General features: G+C 48.7%; 1 protein-coding gene across 1 annotated transcript; it reads left to right on the plus strand.

Annotated features, from left to right (window-relative positions):
- The first annotated feature begins 5,398 nt into the window (after positions 1–5,398).
- On the plus strand, positions 5,399–17,302 carry LOC139326311 (RING finger protein 215-like). The gene is made up of 11 exons (XM_070956484.1): positions 5,399–5,599; positions 7,416–7,544; positions 8,675–8,746; positions 8,846–8,931; positions 9,576–9,630; positions 10,949–11,053; positions 12,428–12,544; positions 13,407–13,544; positions 15,112–15,214; positions 16,310–16,421; positions 17,266–17,302. The coding sequence occupies exons 1-11, from the start codon at positions 5,399–5,401 to the stop codon at positions 17,300–17,302; spliced, it is 1,155 nt and encodes a 384-aa protein (XP_070812585.1).
- The last annotated feature ends 523 nt before the right edge of the window (positions 17,303–17,825 follow it).

Consider the following 17,825-nt stretch of genomic DNA (forward strand, 5'->3'; position numbering starts at 1 on the left):
AGCTCCCGTGACTTGTCCCAGCTTCTGCCAACCCAGCAGTTCGAAAGCAGGTAAAAAAAAATGCAAGTAGAAAAACGTTTCTTTTGAGGATGAAAGGATATTGAGGATTAAAACTATTGCCGGCCACCAAGGCCAGGGAAGCAAGCTTGCAAAAAAATAAATAAATAATAAAATAAATAAATAGACAGCCCATCTGCCTATCTGCAAGCAAAAGCTTTGATCACCGCCGAGATGACGAAATCTGCCTCTGTTTCTCACAATTGGGCCTTCCAGAGCCGAGTTGATGAAGAAACAGCGGCTTCGATTTTTCGTACCTGGTGCCCCGTACTGCAGGTTGCCCAAGCAGGTTGCCCAATCAGCTCGGGAATATGTGGGGAGGTGGGGGAGCGTCTTCTTGGCCAGGATGGGAGGAGAGCAACAAAACTGATAAAAGGTTTGGAAGCTAAAATCAATTGAAAAATAGAGCTCTTCTCCAGGGAGTCCTTCTTTCTCATTAGGTGGCCAAAGGATTTGCGTTTCCTCTTCAGGATCTGGCCTTCAGGGTTGATCTCCTCTAGGACTGACCGGTTGGATGGTCTTGCAGTCCAAGGGACTCGCAGGAGTCTTCTCCAGCACCAGAGTTCAAAAGCCTCCATTCTTTGGCCCTCAGCCTTCCTTATGGTCCAACTTTCACAGCCATCCATCGCAACTGGGAAAATCAGTAGCCTTGACGATACGCTCTTTTATTGGCAGGGTGATTGATGTCTCTGCTTTTTATTATGCGGTCTAGATTTGACATGGCTTTCCTCCCCAGGAGCAAGCGTCTTTTAATTTCTTGTCCGCAGTCCCCATCTGCGGTGATCTTGGAGACCAGGAAAATAAAATCTCTCACTACCTCCATTTCTTCCCCATCTATTTTCCAGGAGTTGAGAGGTCTGGATGCCATGATCCTAGTTTTCTTAAGGTTGAGTTTCAAGCCAACTTTTGCACTCTCCTTCTTCACCTGCATGAAGAGGCGGTTGTCACTCCTAGTGTTGTAAAACATACAATGAATATTTGTGGGGAAAGTGCGTAGTTGCTGGGGTTGGGAGACACACCGTTCTAAGGTGTCAATTCAAGCTGGCTTCGGAATTCTGGGAGTCGAAGTCCAACCCATCTTGAAAGTAGCTGAGGTCGAGAAACACACAGGTCAGGATGCTTGCAAAAAATGGGGGATGGCGGAAGCATTTAAGGAATTTAGCAAACAAACACTCCCCGCTCTTGTCTTCTTGAGATCTGGCAGTGAAATCTGATAGCAAAGGATTCCAGGGTCGTAATGGAACAAGAGAAAGATAAATAAAGCCAAAAGCTGAGTAGGAAAGTGGAAAGAAAGTTAACGGTAGCGGCCAAAACTGTAGAAACCTTTTGGGAAAAGTGTATTTTTGAATTCTGATGGCTAATAACACCACTTTTTCTTTTGGAGTTTCAAGATAATCCTATTCCACTGCTGGAATGGCCTGGGAATAGCCCAGACCTTCACCCAATTGGAAAATCTATGGAGCTAACTAAAGAAACTTATTCGTCAGAAGCGACCCAGCAATTAAACCCAGTTCATAGAAGCCATCATTCAATCTTGGTTTCACATGATGGCAGCTGCAGAACGAAAAGACTTGGTTCACTCCATGGGAAGACGTTGTAAGGCCATCATTCATGCTAAAGGTGACCCATCTAAGGATTCAACATTGATTTTCAACCGTGATTTATTTCAACACCCACAGATTTATTTCAAAATCTGTTCTCAACCTTGGGATTGGGATTATTATTATATTTTTAATGAAAAGCAGACCACAAATAAGGATATAAAAACAAACAAGTCTGAACTCCTTGTGGTTAATAATACAAGTATCACCCTAATTAGTTTTTTTATCATCTTCATAGAGCTTGTAATCATGATCTTGTTCTTCCTGGCAGCAGCTTTAACAATCACTGCCATGTTCTCACATTATATAGAATGGGAACTCTGTGTAAAAGGGATGTTGGGCAATGAGATCCATGCTCCAGGCAGACTCCACCTAATCGATCACAGTCTTGATTCCCAGTTTCAGTGCATTAAAATCGATCGGGCTTATTTCACAAAAGGATGGCTCAAGAGGCCGTATCAAACTTCAGGCACCCGATTCCTTGCCCTGCTTAGGAATGTTTGCTGCAAACAGATTAAGGCTTTTAAAAAAAAACACTTTTCTTTCTCACCCTTCTTAAAATTCTAACCCAAGGGATGAAATTACCCTGCTCAGATTTCTTTCTTTCTTTCTTTCTTTCTTTCTTTCTTTCTTTCTTTCTTTCTTCTTTCTTTTCTTTCTTTCTTTCTTCTTTTTTTATAAAAGTTTTTTAACACATTGCTGAGCACATTGTAAGCCGCCCTGAGTCTTCGGAGAAGGGCGGCATATAAATCAAATTAAAAAAAAAACAAAACACACAGACAGACAAACAAACATACAATGTATTTTTTTCTGAACAGAGTATTGGCCGGTCACAAATTTAGACAATTTTTAGTCATTTCAGTTAAATTTACAATTTATATATTTTCTTTTTGCCATAATATATATTCTTTTTTTTAAAACCAATATATTACCCTTCATCTTAGCCTCTGATCTTAACCAAATTCAATTTTTCCTCTCATCTCTATATTAAACCCCTTAAATTTAAAATCTCACATAATATGTACTTGGTAGTACAGTGTACTACAGTGTACTTGGTAGTACAGTGGTTTAATGCACCCTGTTATTAACACAGCTGCCTGCAATTACTGCAGGTTCGAATCTTACCAGGCTCAAGGTTGACTCAGCCTTCCATCCTTTCTAAGGTAGGTAAATTGAGGACCCAGTTTGTGGGGGCAATAAGCTGACTTTGTATAAATATACGAAAGTATGAAAGCTATTGCTTAACGCATTGTAAGCCGCCCTGAGTCTCCGGAGAAGGGCGGCATATAAATCAAATTAAAAAAAAAAATTATTCCTAATATTCCTTATATTCCCTTTAATATCATCACTAATGTTTTCCCTTATTTATTGTTTATTGTTTATTTATTGGTTCGATTTATATGCCGCCCTTTTCCGGAGACTCAGGGCGGCTTACAATGCGTTAAGCAATAGCCCTCATTCTTTTGTATATTTTTATACAAAGTCAACTTCTCTTTCTTTCTTTCTTTCTTTCTTTCTTTTTCTTTCTTTCTTTCTTTCTTTCTCTTTCTTTTCTTTTTTTTTTAATTTGATTTATATGCCGCCCTTCTCCGGAGACTCAGGGTGGCCTACAATGCGTTAAGCTAATAGCCTTCATACTTTTTGTATATACCTGCTTATTCCAGCTCTGATGGATAGATTGGAACAAGGCATAGCTTGGCTGATCAGCTGATTTTTGTTTTCAGCCACAATAATGTCCCCTACCAGCCACCGTAGAACAGGCAGTACTACTTCCTTCTGCAATCCCAGCTGTGACTTCTAGAGGGCATCTCAGCCCACCAGCTTTTCTCTGGCTGGAGCCTTCTGGGAGTTGAAGTCCAGACAGTTTTAAAGCTGCAGAAGCTCTGTAGAAGCGCTCTGTAGAAGTGCGGCCAGATGTAAAGGGCCACATCTGGAGGGCCACAACTGCCTTGGCTTCCTGAGCTGTGCCATAATCAGATTTCGTGTCTGCCCTGCAAGAAAGCCGCTTCTCTAAAACATTGGCCACCATTAAGGTGGTTTATTAGCGAAGGATTGCCTTTTTGCAGACTCCAAGATTTATCTTCATGCTTGCAACCCCAAAGGCAGTCCTCGATTTATAACCAGTCCTTGCACTTAACGACCGCAGCGTCCCCAGAGTTACACGATCCCAATTTGGGTCCCTTGGCAACTGGCGTAGATCTACGATGCTTGCAATGATCTCCATTTGTGACTTTTGCTGGTTGTAAGTAGAGGACTCCTTGTCATTGGCTAGCTCTCTTTTCGTCCACACGCACCTCTGCAACAAACCATGGCTAAGGAGGCGGTTTAATGGGAGCAGAGCCTCCATGCACCCAGTCACCAAAGCAAATCATGGCTTAGCCCCTCTCCAACAAACCCTGGCTAAGAGGTGGCTTATCTCTTCCCTTTTTAAATATGTAAATTTTAATCTGTTTTTAAATTATTGGGGTATTTTAATTTGTCTGGGCCAAAAAGTTTAATTTGATTTTATCGGGTTTTTAAATTTTGTGTATTTATGTATTTTATTGTTGGCTGTTCACCGCCCTGAGTCCTTCGGGAGTAGGGCGGTATACAAATCAAATAAATAAATAAAATAAATAAAGAGGTGGCTTAGGGGGAGCACGGCCCCCATGCAAACCATGGCTTAGTAGCCCCTCTCCAACAAACCCCGGCTGAGAGATGGTTTAATGGGAGCAGAGCCCCCATGCAAACCATGGTTTAGCCCCTTTCCTCTACTACATGCTAAGAGGCGGCTTAGCAGATGCAGAGCCCCCATGCAAACCATAGTTTAGCCCCTTTTCTGTGCATGCAATAGATGCACCTCTCCAACAAACCCCGGCTAAGAGGCGGCTTAGCGGGTGCACAACCCCCATGCAAACCATGGTTTAGCCCCTTTCCTCTACTACATGCAACAGATGCACCCTCTCCAACTAAGAGGCGGCTTAGCAGATGCAGAGCCCCCATGCAAACCATGGTTTAGCCCCTTTTCTGTGCATGCAGCCCCTCTCCAACAAACCCCCGGCTAAGAGGTGGTTTAATGGGAGCAGAGCCCCCATGCAAACCATGGTTTAGCCCCTTTCCTGGGCATGCAACAGATGCACCCTCTCCAACAAAACCCGGCTAAGAGGCGGCTTAATGGGAGCAGAGCCCCCATGCAAACCATGGTTTAGCCCCTTTTCTGTGCATGCAGCCCCTCTCCAACAAACCCCCGGCTAAGAGGTGGTTTAATGGGAGCAGAGCCCCCATGCAAACCATGGTTTAGCCCCTTTCCTCTACTACATGCAACAGATGCACCCTCTCCAACTAAGAGGCGGCTTAGCAGATGCAGAGCCCCCATGCAAACCATGGTTTAGCCCTTTTCTGTGCATGCAGCCCCTCTCCAACAAACTCCGGCTAAGAGATGGTTTAATGGGAGCAGAGCCCCCATGCAAACCATGGCTTAGTAGCCCCTCTCCAACAAACCCCGGCTAAGAGGCGGCTTAGCAGGTGCAGAGCCCCCATAGCAAACCATGGTTTAGCCCCTTTCCTCTACTACATGCAACAGATGCAACCTCTCCAACAAACCTCGGCTAAGAGGCGGCTTAGCAGGTGCAGAGCCCCCACAGCAAACCATGGTTTAGCCCCTTTCCTGTGCATGCAACAGAAGCTCAACCCAGCCGGGCGGCCCGTGGGAGGCGGTTGGGGTTGGGCGCGTGGCGGAGGAGGCGGAGGCGATGCTGGCGATGGCGATGCCGGGGCTGCTGGCGTGGCTGCTGGCGGCGGCCGAGGCTGCTGCTTCCTCCTCCCCGGGCTCGGCTGCAGCGGCGCAGGTGGAGGTGTCGCTGCCCGGCCGGGGCTGCTGTTGCACCTTGCAGGGCGCGTTGCTGGGCCGGCCGGGCTTGGAGCTGGAGGCGGCGGCCGCTGTGCGGGGCAGCCTGGTGCTGGTGAGCCTGCGGGGCTCCAAAGGGGGGTGGGTGGGCTCCCTCCCCCCCCCACGCAGCCCCCTCCCCCACGCGAGAGACCGGGGAGGGGAAGGGGGGGCTGGCTGGCTGGCTGGCTATTTGGGGAGGGGGGCTCTAGGGATGGGGGGTGTCAGCTTTCTTCTGAAGCGCGTGGGAGAGGGGCTGTTTGGGGAGGGGGCTCTTGGTGCTCTAGGGATGGGGGAGAGGGGGGGGCGTTCAGCCTTCTTCTGAACCGCTTTGGGGCTCTTTGGGGAGGGGGCTCTAAGGCATGGGGGTAGAGGGGGGTCAACTTCTGAAGCGGGTGGGAGAGGAGCTGTTTGGGGAGGGGGCTCTTGGTGCTCTAGGGATGGGAGAGAGGTGGGGGGGTTCAGCCTTCTTCTGAACCGCTTTGGGGCTCTTTGGGGAGGGGGCTCTACGATGGGAGGTAGGGGGGGTCAACTTCTGAAGCAGATGGGAGAGGAGCTCTTTGGGGAGGGGGCTCTAAGGATGGGGGGTAGAAGGGGGGTCAACTTCTGAAGCAGGTGGGAGAGGAGCTGTTAGGGGAGGGGGCTCTAAGGGGGGAGGGGGCTCTAAGGGGGGAGGGGGCTCTAAGGAGGCAGGAGTAGAGGGGGGATCAACTTCTGAAGCGGGTGGGAGAGGGGTTCTTTGGGGAGGGGGCTCTTGGTGCTGTAGGGATGGGGGAGAAGGGGGTCAGCCTTTTTTTGAACCGCGTGGGAGAGGGGCTGTTTGGGGAGGGGGCTCTAAGGATGGGAGGTGGGGGGGTCAATTGAAGCTGGTGGGAGAGAAGCTCTTTGGGGAGGGGGCTCTAAGGATGGGAGGTAGAGGGGGGGGTCAACTTCTGAAGCGGGTGGGAGAGGAGCTGTTAGGGGAGGGGGCTTTTGGTGCTCCAGAGAGGGGGTGGGGGGGTCAACCTTCTTCCACACCGCATGAGAGGGGTTTGGGGAGGGGGCTCCTGGTGCTCTAGGGATGGGGAAGAGGGGGGTTCATCCTTCTTCTGAACCGCATTGGGGCTCTTTGGGGAAGGGGCTCTAAGGCATGGGGGGTAGAGGGGGGTCAACTTCTGAAGCGGGTGGGAGAGGAGCTTTTTGGGGAGGGGGCTCTTGGTGCTCTAGGGATGGGGAAGAGGGGGGGTTCAGCCTTCTTCTGAACCGCATTGGGGCTCTTTGGGGAGGGGGCTCTAAGGATGGGCGGCAGAGGGGCGAGCAACCTTCTGAACCGCGTGGGAGAGCGGCTGTTTTGGGAGGGGGCTCTTGGTGCTCCAGGGAGGGGACGGGGGGGGGTCAACCTTCTTCCACACCACATGAGAGAGGGGCTGTTTGAGGAGTGGGCTTTTGGTGCTCTAAGAACGGGGAAGGGCAAGATGGGCAGGTAAACCCGAGGCCGCCTTTGGACATGTTTCACTTAGCAACATAAATGTCGGGCTCAATTGTGGTCATAACACAAGGACTATCTGTACTTAGGACAGCGGCAGCATCCCCGGGGGTCATGCTACCTTCCCACTGGGCAGATTCACTTAACGACTTCACTGCCATGATTCATGTAACAACCGGGGGCAAAAATGGGCCGTCAAATCAGGTGCGCTTCCCTTAACGACCGCCTAACTCAGCCAGGGCAATTCTGGTCCCAAAGGTGTTCGTTAAGGTGAGGTCTACCTGTACAGACAAACTCCCGATGCGTACGAGGTCATGGTGGCTTGTTCCATATTTCCTTTGGTTGGAAAGCAGATGCTGGAAGCCGAGTTCCTGGGCTTGCAGGGAACGGACAGAGGTCACCTTGTCTTCCATCCCTTCTCTCCCAGGTGAATGACACCGAGCCCAGGCTGGAGGATGAGGACACCTGGATTGGTGTGGTTCCGGTGGAGGAGGAACAAACAGAGTCCCCCAAGGGCCACAAAGAGGAATCTTTTGCCAGCACTGTGGTTGACAAGGTACCGTATTTTTCGGAGTATAAGACGCACCTTAGTTTTTGGGGAGGAAAATGGGGGGGGAGGGCGGGAATTCTGCCTACCAGGTATTCATCCGGCTAGCGTCCTTAACCTGGTCAGCTTCAGCACATTAGTTCGCTCGCTGGTTTGCTGGTTGGGGCTAAAAAAAAAAACAGCTTCAAAAGCACAGCTGATCGTCGGAGGGAGCAGCAATTAGAAAAGCAGGCAAAGCACGGAAGATGGCTTCACTCGCCTTGGGGCTGGAAAAACAGCTTCAAAAGAACAGCTGATCGTCGGAGGGAGCAGCAATTAGAAAAGCAGGCAAAGCACGGAAGATGGCTTCACTCGCTTTGGGGCTGGAAAAACAGCTTCAAAAGAACAGCTGATCGTCGGAAGGAGCAGCAATTAGAAAAGCAGGCAAAGCACAGAAGATGGCTTCACTCGCCTTGGGGCTGGAAAAACAGCTTCAAAAGAACAGCTGATCATTGGAGGGAGCAGCAATTAGAAAAGCAGGCAAAGCACGGAAGATGGCTTCACTCGCCTTGGGGCTGGAAAAACAGCTTCAAAAGAACAGCTGATCGTCGGAAGGAGCAGCAATTAGAAAAGCAGGCAAAGCACGGAAGATGGCTTCACTCGCTTTGGGGCTGGAAAAACAGCTTCAAAAGAACAGCTGATCGTCGGAAGGAGCAGCAATTAGAAAAGCAGGCAAAGCACGGAAGATGGCTTCACTCACGGCTGGAAAAACAGCTTCAAAAGAACAGCTGATGGGAGCAGCAATTAGAAAAGCAGGCAAAGCACGGAAGATCGTGGGAGCTGAAAAACAGCTTCAAAAGCACAGCTGATTGTGGGAGGGAACGCCAGGGAGCTGGTCTTCTAGTTTCCGTCGACCCCCCCCCCCCCCCCCCCCGTGTGAAAACCAGCTAGGCGGCGCACATGTGCATGCCGAAACCTGGAAAAGCAATGGGCGACGACGGCTGGCGTGCCCGGAGAGATGGCTCTGCGTGCCACTTTTGGCACGCGTGCCACAGGTTCGCCATCACGGGTATAGGGTCTCCTTGTCCTGATCTTTAGAACCAAGGGGTCACCGTCCTCTTCCTGTTTCTTAATTCCTCGGTGGGTTTTTCTCCCTGCAGATGAAACGGGCCCTTGTTTTGGGGGCTTCAGCCCTGCTCATCCTTGCCCTGAATCAGAACAGAATCCGAGAGGTAGGTATGGATGCTCTTGATGGTGCATGGAGAGATAATGGGACCCCCTGCCCTCATTCCCCCACCGATGGTCTTTTCCTTGCCTTCTCTCTGCTACAGCTGGATGTCTCCCAGGTCCTTTCGAAGCCCGTGGTGATAGTCCAGACTTCAGAAAACGTGACCAAGCTCCTCGGGGCACTGCTGAGGTGAGCTGCCTGGGTACTGGGGGGGTGGGGGGTAGGGGAGGAAGGACTGGAGCAGGGGTGAAATCCAGCAGGTTCTGACAGGTTCGGGAGAACCGGTAGCGGAAATTTTGAGCAGTTCGGAGAACCGGCACAAGAAATTTTGAGTACTTCGGGGAACCGGCCAATACCACCTCTGGCTGGCCCCAGAGTGGGGTGGGAATGGAGATTTTGCAATATCCTTCCCCCAGGAGTAGGGAGGGAATGGGGATTTTGCAGTATCCTTCCCCTGCCACGGCGGGATACAGAGAGAGGGGGAAGGGAGGGAGAGAGAGATGTCAAAAGGATTTTGTGGTTCCCGGTGTTTTTTTTAACAACAGGTTCTCAGCCCTAATGACCGGCTGGGTAGGCGTGGCTGAGGGGGGGGTCATGTGACTGGTGGAAGTGAGTGACGTCGAGTTGGCCACGCCCACCCAGGTTTTGTGGCTCCCGGTGTTTTTCTTTTCTGTGGGAAACGGGTCCAAATGGCTCTTTTGAGTGTTTTAAGGTTGCAGATCCCTGATATAGGGTCTCCTGCTTAAGCAGGGGCTGGACTAGAAGACCTCCAAGGCTCCCTCCGCCTCTGTTATTCTGTTATTCATTCTTCCCTCTCCTTCCTTTTTTTGCAGAGGTCTTCAGGCCACAGCAAAGATCACCTACCAAGCAGGGCTGCTGGAGAACATGGTATGTGGCTGGCAAGGGAAGAGGGAGGTGGCACCATCCTGGGCAGGGAAGCCAGGGCCGAGTGGCCCATTCATCGAAAACTCTTTGTGTGGCACTTTCAGAAGGATTCTGACACACACACACACACACACACACACACACACACACACTCTCCTGGCAAAACAGAAAAGGTCTTTGGTTGCATCTCAGCCCCAGGCCAGGCCAAATGCCAATCTCAGGCGGCCTCCATCTTGACCAGGGAAAGAGAGAGAGAGAGGGAAAGAGAGAAAGAAAGAGAAAGAGGGAGGGAGGGAAAGAGAGAGAGAGAGAGAGGGAAAGAGAAAGAGGGAGGGAGGGAAAGAGAGAGAGAGAGGGAAAGAGAAAGAGAGAAAGAGGGAGGGAGGGAAAGAGAGAGAGGGAAAGAGAAAGAAAGAGAAAGAGGGAGGGAAAGAGGGAGGGAAAGAGAGAGAGAGGGAAAGAGAAAGAAAGAGAAAGAGGGAGGGAGGGAAAGAGAAAGGGAAAGAAAGAAAGAGAAAGAGGGAGGGAAAGAGAGGGAGGGAAAGAGAGAGAGGGAAAGAGAAAGAAAGAGGGAGGGAAAGAGAAAGAAAAAGGGAGGGAGGGAGAGAGGGAAAGAGGGAGGGAAAGAGGGAAAGAGAAACAGAAAAAGAGAGAGGGAGGGAAAGAGGGAAAGAAAAAAGAGAAGGAGGGAGGGAAAGGGGAAGAGAGGGAAAGAGAAAGAAAGGGAGGGAGGGAAAGAGGGAGGGAAAGAAAGAAAGAGAAAGGGAGGGAGGGAAAGAGAGAGGGAAACAAAGAAAAAGGGTGGGAGGGAAAGCGAGGGAGGGAAAGAGAAAGAAACAAAAAGAGAGGAAGGAAAAGAGAAATGATACTACGAAAGTTTTCCTTTTTTATTGTTGCTAAAACGCTCAAAAGCAGAAAAAAAAATTGAAGGCGCATAAAACTGCATTTCTCACGTTTTTCTTAGAACAATTAGCTGAACTCTTGCCTTGTTTATCGTTATTTTAGGTAGTCAAAACCTCATTATTCAGGTTAAATTGCCCTATTGGCACTTTGCGATAAATCATTGGGTTTGGGGGTTGAAGTTTGGGCACTCGGGTCTCTAAAAAAGGTTCGCCCTCACTGGCATAGGGCCTCCTGCTCGAGCAGGGGGTTGGACTAGAAGATCTCCGAGGTCCCTTCCAACTCGGTTATTCTTTAAATCGCTGCCAGTTGTGTTGTGTTGTGTAGTTTTTGAAACCTCATCGGTTTCATTGTCTCTATCGCTGGTTTTAGCCTAACCTCAATTGTCGTCCCCCCCCTTTTTTTCTCTCTCTCTTTCAAGGGGGTGACTCTGACCCTCTGGTCAACCTGTGGCCTCTCGCGGGGTGGCATGTATGGCGAGTGGCAGGGCGTTATCTGCACGGGTGAAAACAGCTCAAAGGTCCAGGTTGGTGAAAAGAGCCAGATGTTCTGTTGAAATGTGTTGATTGATAGGTCCGTGCGGGTCATAAGAAGAACATTCTGGAGGCTACAGGTAACAACAGAGGAAGGCAGGTAGGCCTCGACTTAACGGGAACAGAATTCCCCCTTGCTAAGCAAGGCATTGAGGTCACGTCCAGTTTCGAAAGCCAATTATTGCCACCGTTGTTAAGCAAATCACAAGCGGTCGTTAAGCGAATCAGCTGGCCGGCTTGCCTTGTCGGCTTCACTTGTTGGAAGCCGGCTGGGGGAAAAAAATCACAAATGACAAATCACGTATTTTCAGGATGCTGCAAATTGTTGCAAATGCGTGCGGGTTGCCCAAAGCCCCGAATTTTTATCGCCGGACCAGGGGATGCGACGGTGGTCGTAAATGCGAGGATTTTTTTTTTCCCCCAGTGCCGTTGTAGTCACTAGATAAATGGTTGCAAATCGATAGTAGATTTACACGGCTGCCCAATTTGTAAAGTGGTTCGGTTCTGACCCAGCTCCTCAAACACAACAAACCTTCTGAAGTAAACTCAAAATATTTCTTTATTCGGAGCGCCGGCAGCCCCGGCAAAAAGTTTCTCTCTCACCGCAGGCTAACAAGTCAGTCTGGCTGGCAGATGAATAGTTGTCTGCCACATCTATTCATCTCCGCTCCTTGCCTTTTATCCCCAGAGCTAGGGTGGGGCTTCGCTAGCAGCGGTGGCTCTTCGTCCTGAGGACCAGCCCATAGATTTCCACTGCTCTCCTCTCCTCTGCCTTCTGTGCATTTGCACGTCAGGCACTGGACCCAGCTGTTCCTCCTCCTCCTCATCAGCCACCTCCAGACCTGGGGGCTGTTGACTCTCCATCTGAGGGCTGATGGATGGCCCAGGCTCCGCCACTGTCTCTCTCTCTCTGACAGCTCCATTCCCTCTTCCCCCTCGGAGCTCTCAGGTTGCCTTGATGCTGACCCTGACTCCCACCCCTCCTCCTCCTCCTCTGAATTATTATTATTATTATTATTTTTGCTTTAATTTATATGCCGCCCTTCTCCGGAGACTCAGGGCGACTTACAATGCATTAAGCAATAGCCTTCATACTTATACAAAGTCAGCTTATTGCCCCCACGATCCGGGTCCTCATTTTACCTACCTTTGAAAGGATGGAAGGCTGAGTCAACCTTGAGCCTGGTGAGATTCGAACTTACTAATTGCAGACAGCTGGAGTTAAATTACAATGCATTAGTCTGCTGAGCTATCCAGGCTCGTTGTTGTTAGTTGTTGTTTTACTAAGCCCGAGTAAGCAGGTTGTACCCCACTCATCAACTCAGGAGTGACGACTGTTCCTTTTGGGGGTGGGTCTCTGTTTGCAGAAATACCTCCAGCAGCTGTGGAATGCAATCTTGCTCATTGCGTTGATCCTGTGCACAGGTGTGATTGTGCAGGCACAACGACAGTCCCGGCATAGTCAGTTGGACCAAGAATCTGAGGTGGGGCCCCGCTCTCGGCCTCGGGCATACGCTAGTTTAGTTTAATTTCGTTTATCGTCATTGCACCCCGTACAACGATATGAAATGCCCTCTTCGGTGCACATTATAACTATAAAAATAAAACAAAAAAAAACACACCTCCTTCGCATTCTATACAATTGAATTGAAAACCCCTGATATTGCATTAATATTGCACTATTCCGTAGAATTCAAGATACCGTATTTTTTGGAGTATAAGACGCACCTTTCCCCCCCCCCAAAAAAGAGGGTGAAAATCTGGCTGCGTCTTCTACTCCGAATGTAGCCCCGCCCGGCTTCTCAAACGGAGGTTTCAGAGGCTGAAAGAAGCTTCAGAAAAAAAAGCCTCCAAACAGAGCTTCAGAAAAAAAAAAAGCCTCTGAAAGGCTTTTATCTAAAATAATATGGCAAGCAACAAAAGAAGAATCAGTAAAGGTTAATGTGACTGGGTGGGGGTGGCCAAGTTTTGTTTTGTTTTTTACTTTTAAAAGCATTTTTTCTGCAACCTTAAGACGTCGTAGAAAAAAATTGCTTTTAAAAGCCTCTGACGATCCCAGCTGAGTTGCCTGATCGTCAGAGGCTTTTAAAAGCCTTTTTTTTCCTGCAACCTCTTAAGGTTGTAGAAAAAATGCTTTTAAAAGTTAAAAAAAAAAAAAAAAAAAAGTTGGCCATGCCCACCCAGTCACATTAACCCCCCCCCCCACTACCATCAAACCACGCCCACAGAACCGGTAGTAACAAATTTCATCACTGGCTGGATGTCCTATTTATTCATTCTATAGTCCATTCTTGTAGGGTGAGGATGGTATCGGTCGGCCTAATAGTAAATCTTCTCCACTTGCAGCTGGATCTCAAGCAACACATTGCTCAGAAGTTGCTGGCCTTGAAAACTCGGCGTTACCATCCTGGCAGGGCACCCCACAGCTGGGCGCACGAGATTGACAGCTGTGCCATCTGCCTGGACCAGTTTCAAAAGAATCAGGTAAGACTCGGGGATAAATTCTGCTTGTGGCTGATTTATTGGAGATGTTGGAAATGTTGGAACGTCTAACCGGAGATCGGGAGCTGGTTGCTCCCTCTGTCGTAGATCCCTGGAGGTGCTTCTGGAGGTGCTGAGATGGAGTTGAGATGTTTTAACCAGGGTTCTCTTCAAAAGAGGCTGAGCCATAAAAGATTATGGATTAATAAATTAGAAAAGGTATAAGACCTCATCAGTGCCTTCTGTCGTGCCCTTAAAACCCATTTTTTCCAGCAAGCCGGGCTGGCTTAAGAAGAAATTTTTAAATGTTTTAATTGGTTTGTGATTTTTAATTTTTGGGCCAAATTTATATATATTTTAATTGTTTTTAATATTTCATGTTCTTAATTTTGGCTGTACACCGCCCTGAGTCCTCAGGGAGAAGGGCGGTATATAAATTGGAAATAAAATAAAAATAAAATAAATAAGTAAATGAGAGAGAAGGCCAAAAAGATATAGAAACCCAAATGACACCTGTGTAAATGGAAAAGGGGGGAAGAGGGGGGGGAAAGAAAAAAATATTATTATGTAAATGTACAATTTATGATGATACGTGTGAAATAGAAAAGGAACTGAAAAGAAAGTAAATATAAATAGAAAATCCTGCTCGGATACCATTTTGAAAGATACTGAATTGAAAATGAATGCAACAACGGCGAGAGAATGGAAGGAGGGAGTAGAGGAATAGATAGGAGGGGAGAAGAGAGGAAGGAGAGAGGGAAGGGAAAAGGAGAGGAAGAAAGGGAGGAGAAATAAAGAGTGGGAGAGAAGGTTAGAAAGAAGGGAGGTGTGGGGGAAAAAGGGGAAGGAGAGGAAGAAAGAAGATAGAAGAAGGGAGGGAAGGAAAAGAGAGGAGGAGGAGGAGGAGGATTGTCGTAAAATAAGGGAGATGGAATGGTAGAAGAGCATCAAGCAGGGCTGGCGTGAAACCCCCCCCCCCTTTTTTTTTTTTTTAGCTTTTTAAATTGTCAATGGGTTTTAGTTTGAATGTTTTAAATTTTGGGCCAAAGTCATATAATTCTTTTAAAAAATTTTAAATTTTGAAATTGGTATGTGTTTTAGTTCTGGCTGTGCACCGCCCTGAGTCCGCTAGGAGAAAGGCGGGATACAAATTGAATAAAATTATTTAATTTGGTTTTAATTATGTTTTTTAACTTTTGCATTTATGTGTTTTATTTTGTGCCTGCTCACCGCCCTGAGTCCTTCGGGAGTAGGGCGGTATACAAATTTAATAAAATGAAAAATGAAATGAATGAAAATAAATCAATTAACAAACCCCCGGAGATATTTAAATGGCTTAATGAACTAATGCGAAAGTCAAAAGAGAATAGGTATGATCAACAATAGATAAGAAGACGGCACGTTTGAAGACATGTTCATGAGAAATAAAAATAAACTTTTTCAAAAAAACAAAACAAAAGAAAGAGGCCGAACTATATGGGGCCAGGAGGAGCTACCAACTCAAGAGGGAAAGAACGCAGGTGGTTCCTCCCTCCTGCAACTCCTGAGTAGATCTTGGCTTGCCCAACAGTGTCTCCGGGTGCTACCCTGCCTGCACGAATTTCACCGGGACTGCGTAGATCCGTGGCTTCTCCTGCAACAGACTTGCCCTCTCTGTAAACACAACGTTCTCGGTAAGAGCCCTTGCTTGGGGTGGGGGGGTAGAGGCAGCTGCCCCTCGAGTTTCCTGAGCCTCGCTTTCCAAATTTAATTTATTTTTATTTTTTTTTGCTTTAATTTATATGCCGCCCTTCTCCGGAGACTCAGGGCGGCTTACAATGCGTTAAGCAATAGCCTTCATCCTTTTTTTGTATATTTATACAAAGTCAGCTTCTCTTTTTTTCTTTCTTTCTTTCTTTCTTTCTTTCTTTCTTTCTTTCTTTCTTTCTTTCTTTCTTTCTTTCTTTCTTTCTTTCCTTCCTTCCTTCCTTCCTTCCTTCCTTCCTTCCTTCTTTCTTTCTCTTTCTTTTCTTTTTTTTTTAAATTTGAATTATATGCCGCCCTTCTCCGGAGACTCAGGGCGGCTTACAATGCGTTAAGCAAAAGCCTTCATACTTTTTGTATATTTATACAAAGTCATCTTATTGCCCCCACAATCTGGGTCCTCATTTTACCTACCTTAGAAAGGATGGAAGGCTGAGTCAACCTTGAGCCCGGGGAGACTTGAACTTGCAGTAATTGCAAGCAGCAGATGTTAATAACAGTGTGCTTTAGTCCACTGTACTACAGGCTCTGTAGTGGCAGAAGCAGAGTAATAATATTTATATATTGGTTGGTCAGATGTCAGAAATGTTTGCTTTCATGTTTCTTTTTTTTTTCTTCCAACTTGGGTCATTTTAAGAGGCGTGGACTTCGACTCCCAGAATTCCCATCCCACCCCCTCACCTGGCAGGCCCCCAGAATTCTGGGAATTGAAACCCCCAACCATATTTCAAACTGTTCGACCTGGGAAGCACTGGCCCTGAAAAACCCTAGGAGAGTTAGTGAGCGAGCAAAGCGAGAATGGCCAGCTGTTTTGCAGCTCTCCATCAAGAGTGCCCGGAGTTGGTCTGGAAGTGGCAGGCTTCATGGCCAGATGTGCATCGAGAATGCCCAGCTGTTTTGCAGCCGCTGCCCCCCATTAGAGTACAGCTGTGGAGGTGCCCTGAGTTGGTCTGGAAGTGGCAGGCTTCACGGCCAGATGTGCATCGAGAATGCCCAGCTGTTTTGCAGCCGCTGCCCCCCATTAGAGTACAGCTGTGGAGGTGCCCTGAGTTGGTCTGGAAGTGGCAGGCTTCACGGCCAGATGTGCATCGAGAATGCCCAGCTGTTTTGCAGCCACCGTCCCCTCCAGCTGTGGAGGTGCCGAGTTGGTCTGGAAGTAGGCTTCACGCCCAGATGTGCATTGAGAATGCCCAGCTGTTTTGCACCCACCACCCCCATCAGAATACAGCTGTGGAGGTGCCCTGAGTTGGTCTGGAAGTGGCAGGCTTCACGCCCAGATGTGCATCGAGAATGCCCAGCTGTTTTGCAACCACCGCCCCCTCCAGAGTACAGATGTGGAGGTGCCCTAAGTTGGTCTGGAAGTGGCAGGCTTCACGCCCAGATGTGCATCGAGAATGCCCAGCTGTTTTGCAACCACCGCCCCCTCCAGAGTACAGCTGTGGAGGTGCCCTAAGTTGGTCTGGAAGTGGCAGGCTTCACGCCCAGATGTGCATTGAGAATGCCCAGCTGTTTTGCAGCCACCACCCCATCTAGTACAGCTGTGGAGGTGCCCTGAGTTGGTCTGGAAGTGGCAGGCTTCGCGCCCAGATGTGCAGCTGCTGGCTCAGCCGGCACTCTGCACGTTTCAAGAAAACATTTGGGCATTAGATCTCGGGTCTGGCTCCAGAATCTAAAGCTCTTTTTCGATCGGTGTTGCACCCCGAAACGTTCATTGCTTTAGCTCCGTGATGGCGAACCGATGGCACGCGTGCCACAGGTGGCACGTACAGCCATCTCTGCGGGCACGTCAGCTGTCGCCCTAGCCCAGCTCCACCACGCATGCGCACAAGCCTTCCGCCGGCCAGCTGGTCTTCGGGTCTCTGCTGTGCAGGGATGGGGCGCAGGCGGGGGGACGCAGGCGCACAAGAGGTGCAGCAGGCTTTTCAGGGGCATGGGGGGGGGGGCCTTGCGCTGTGCCCCTGTGCCCCGTTTTGGCTTCCAGGTTGGTGCAGGCGGCTTTCCAGAGCCTCAAACCCTAATACCCCCACCCCGTGCCTATGTGTGGGGAGTGGGGGGCTATGACCACATAAATCAGAGGTCTCCAAACTTGGCAACTTTAAGACTTGTGGACTTCCAATTCCTGGCTGAGGAATTCTGGGACTTGAAGTCCACAAGTCTTAAAAAGTTGCCAAGTTTTGGAGACCCCTGACATTTTTTTCTTTCTTTCTTTCTCCTCCCTTCTTCTTTTATCTTCCTTTCAGGAAACTGTTGCTGAGACAGGGAGCAAATCCTGTCCTTCCTGCACTCCGAGGGAGGAGGCCGTCTTTCCAAGAAGCCATTGCTTTAGAGAAGCAATGTTTTTTTCTCAAACCTGGCGGCCTTTTTTAAGATGCGTGGACTTCAACTCCCAGAATTCCCCCAGCCGTCTCTCCCAGAATTCTGGGAGTTGAAGTCCACGCATCTTAAAAGCTGCCAAGCTCGAGAAACGTTGAGTTTTGGATACGTTTCTGGGGTTGCTTTGAGAAGCAGCTACACTGACTATACTCGGGGCTCCACCAGGAC

This window comes from Pituophis catenifer, unplaced genomic scaffold, assembly GCF_029215685.1.
Source record: "Pituophis catenifer annectens isolate HBS135680 unplaced genomic scaffold, rPitCat1.0.hap2 SCAF_38, whole genome shotgun sequence".
In the NCBI taxonomy this organism is placed as follows: domain Eukaryota; kingdom Metazoa; phylum Chordata; class Lepidosauria; order Squamata; family Colubridae; genus Pituophis; species Pituophis catenifer.

Excerpts from the sequence above, each read along its gene's own strand:
- LOC139326311 (XM_070956484.1), top strand. The coding sequence starts at position 5,399 with ATGGCGATGCCGGGGCTGCTGGCGTGGCTGCTGGCGGCGGCCGAGGCT. Across the intron at positions 9,631-10,948 it reads CAGGGCTGCTGGAGAACATG|GGGGTGACTCTGACCCTCTG; the intron begins GTATGTGGCTGG and ends CTCTCTTTCAAG. Across the intron at positions 11,054-12,427 it reads AAAACAGCTCAAAGGTCCAG|AAATACCTCCAGCAGCTGTG; the intron begins GTTGGTGAAAAG and ends CTCTGTTTGCAG.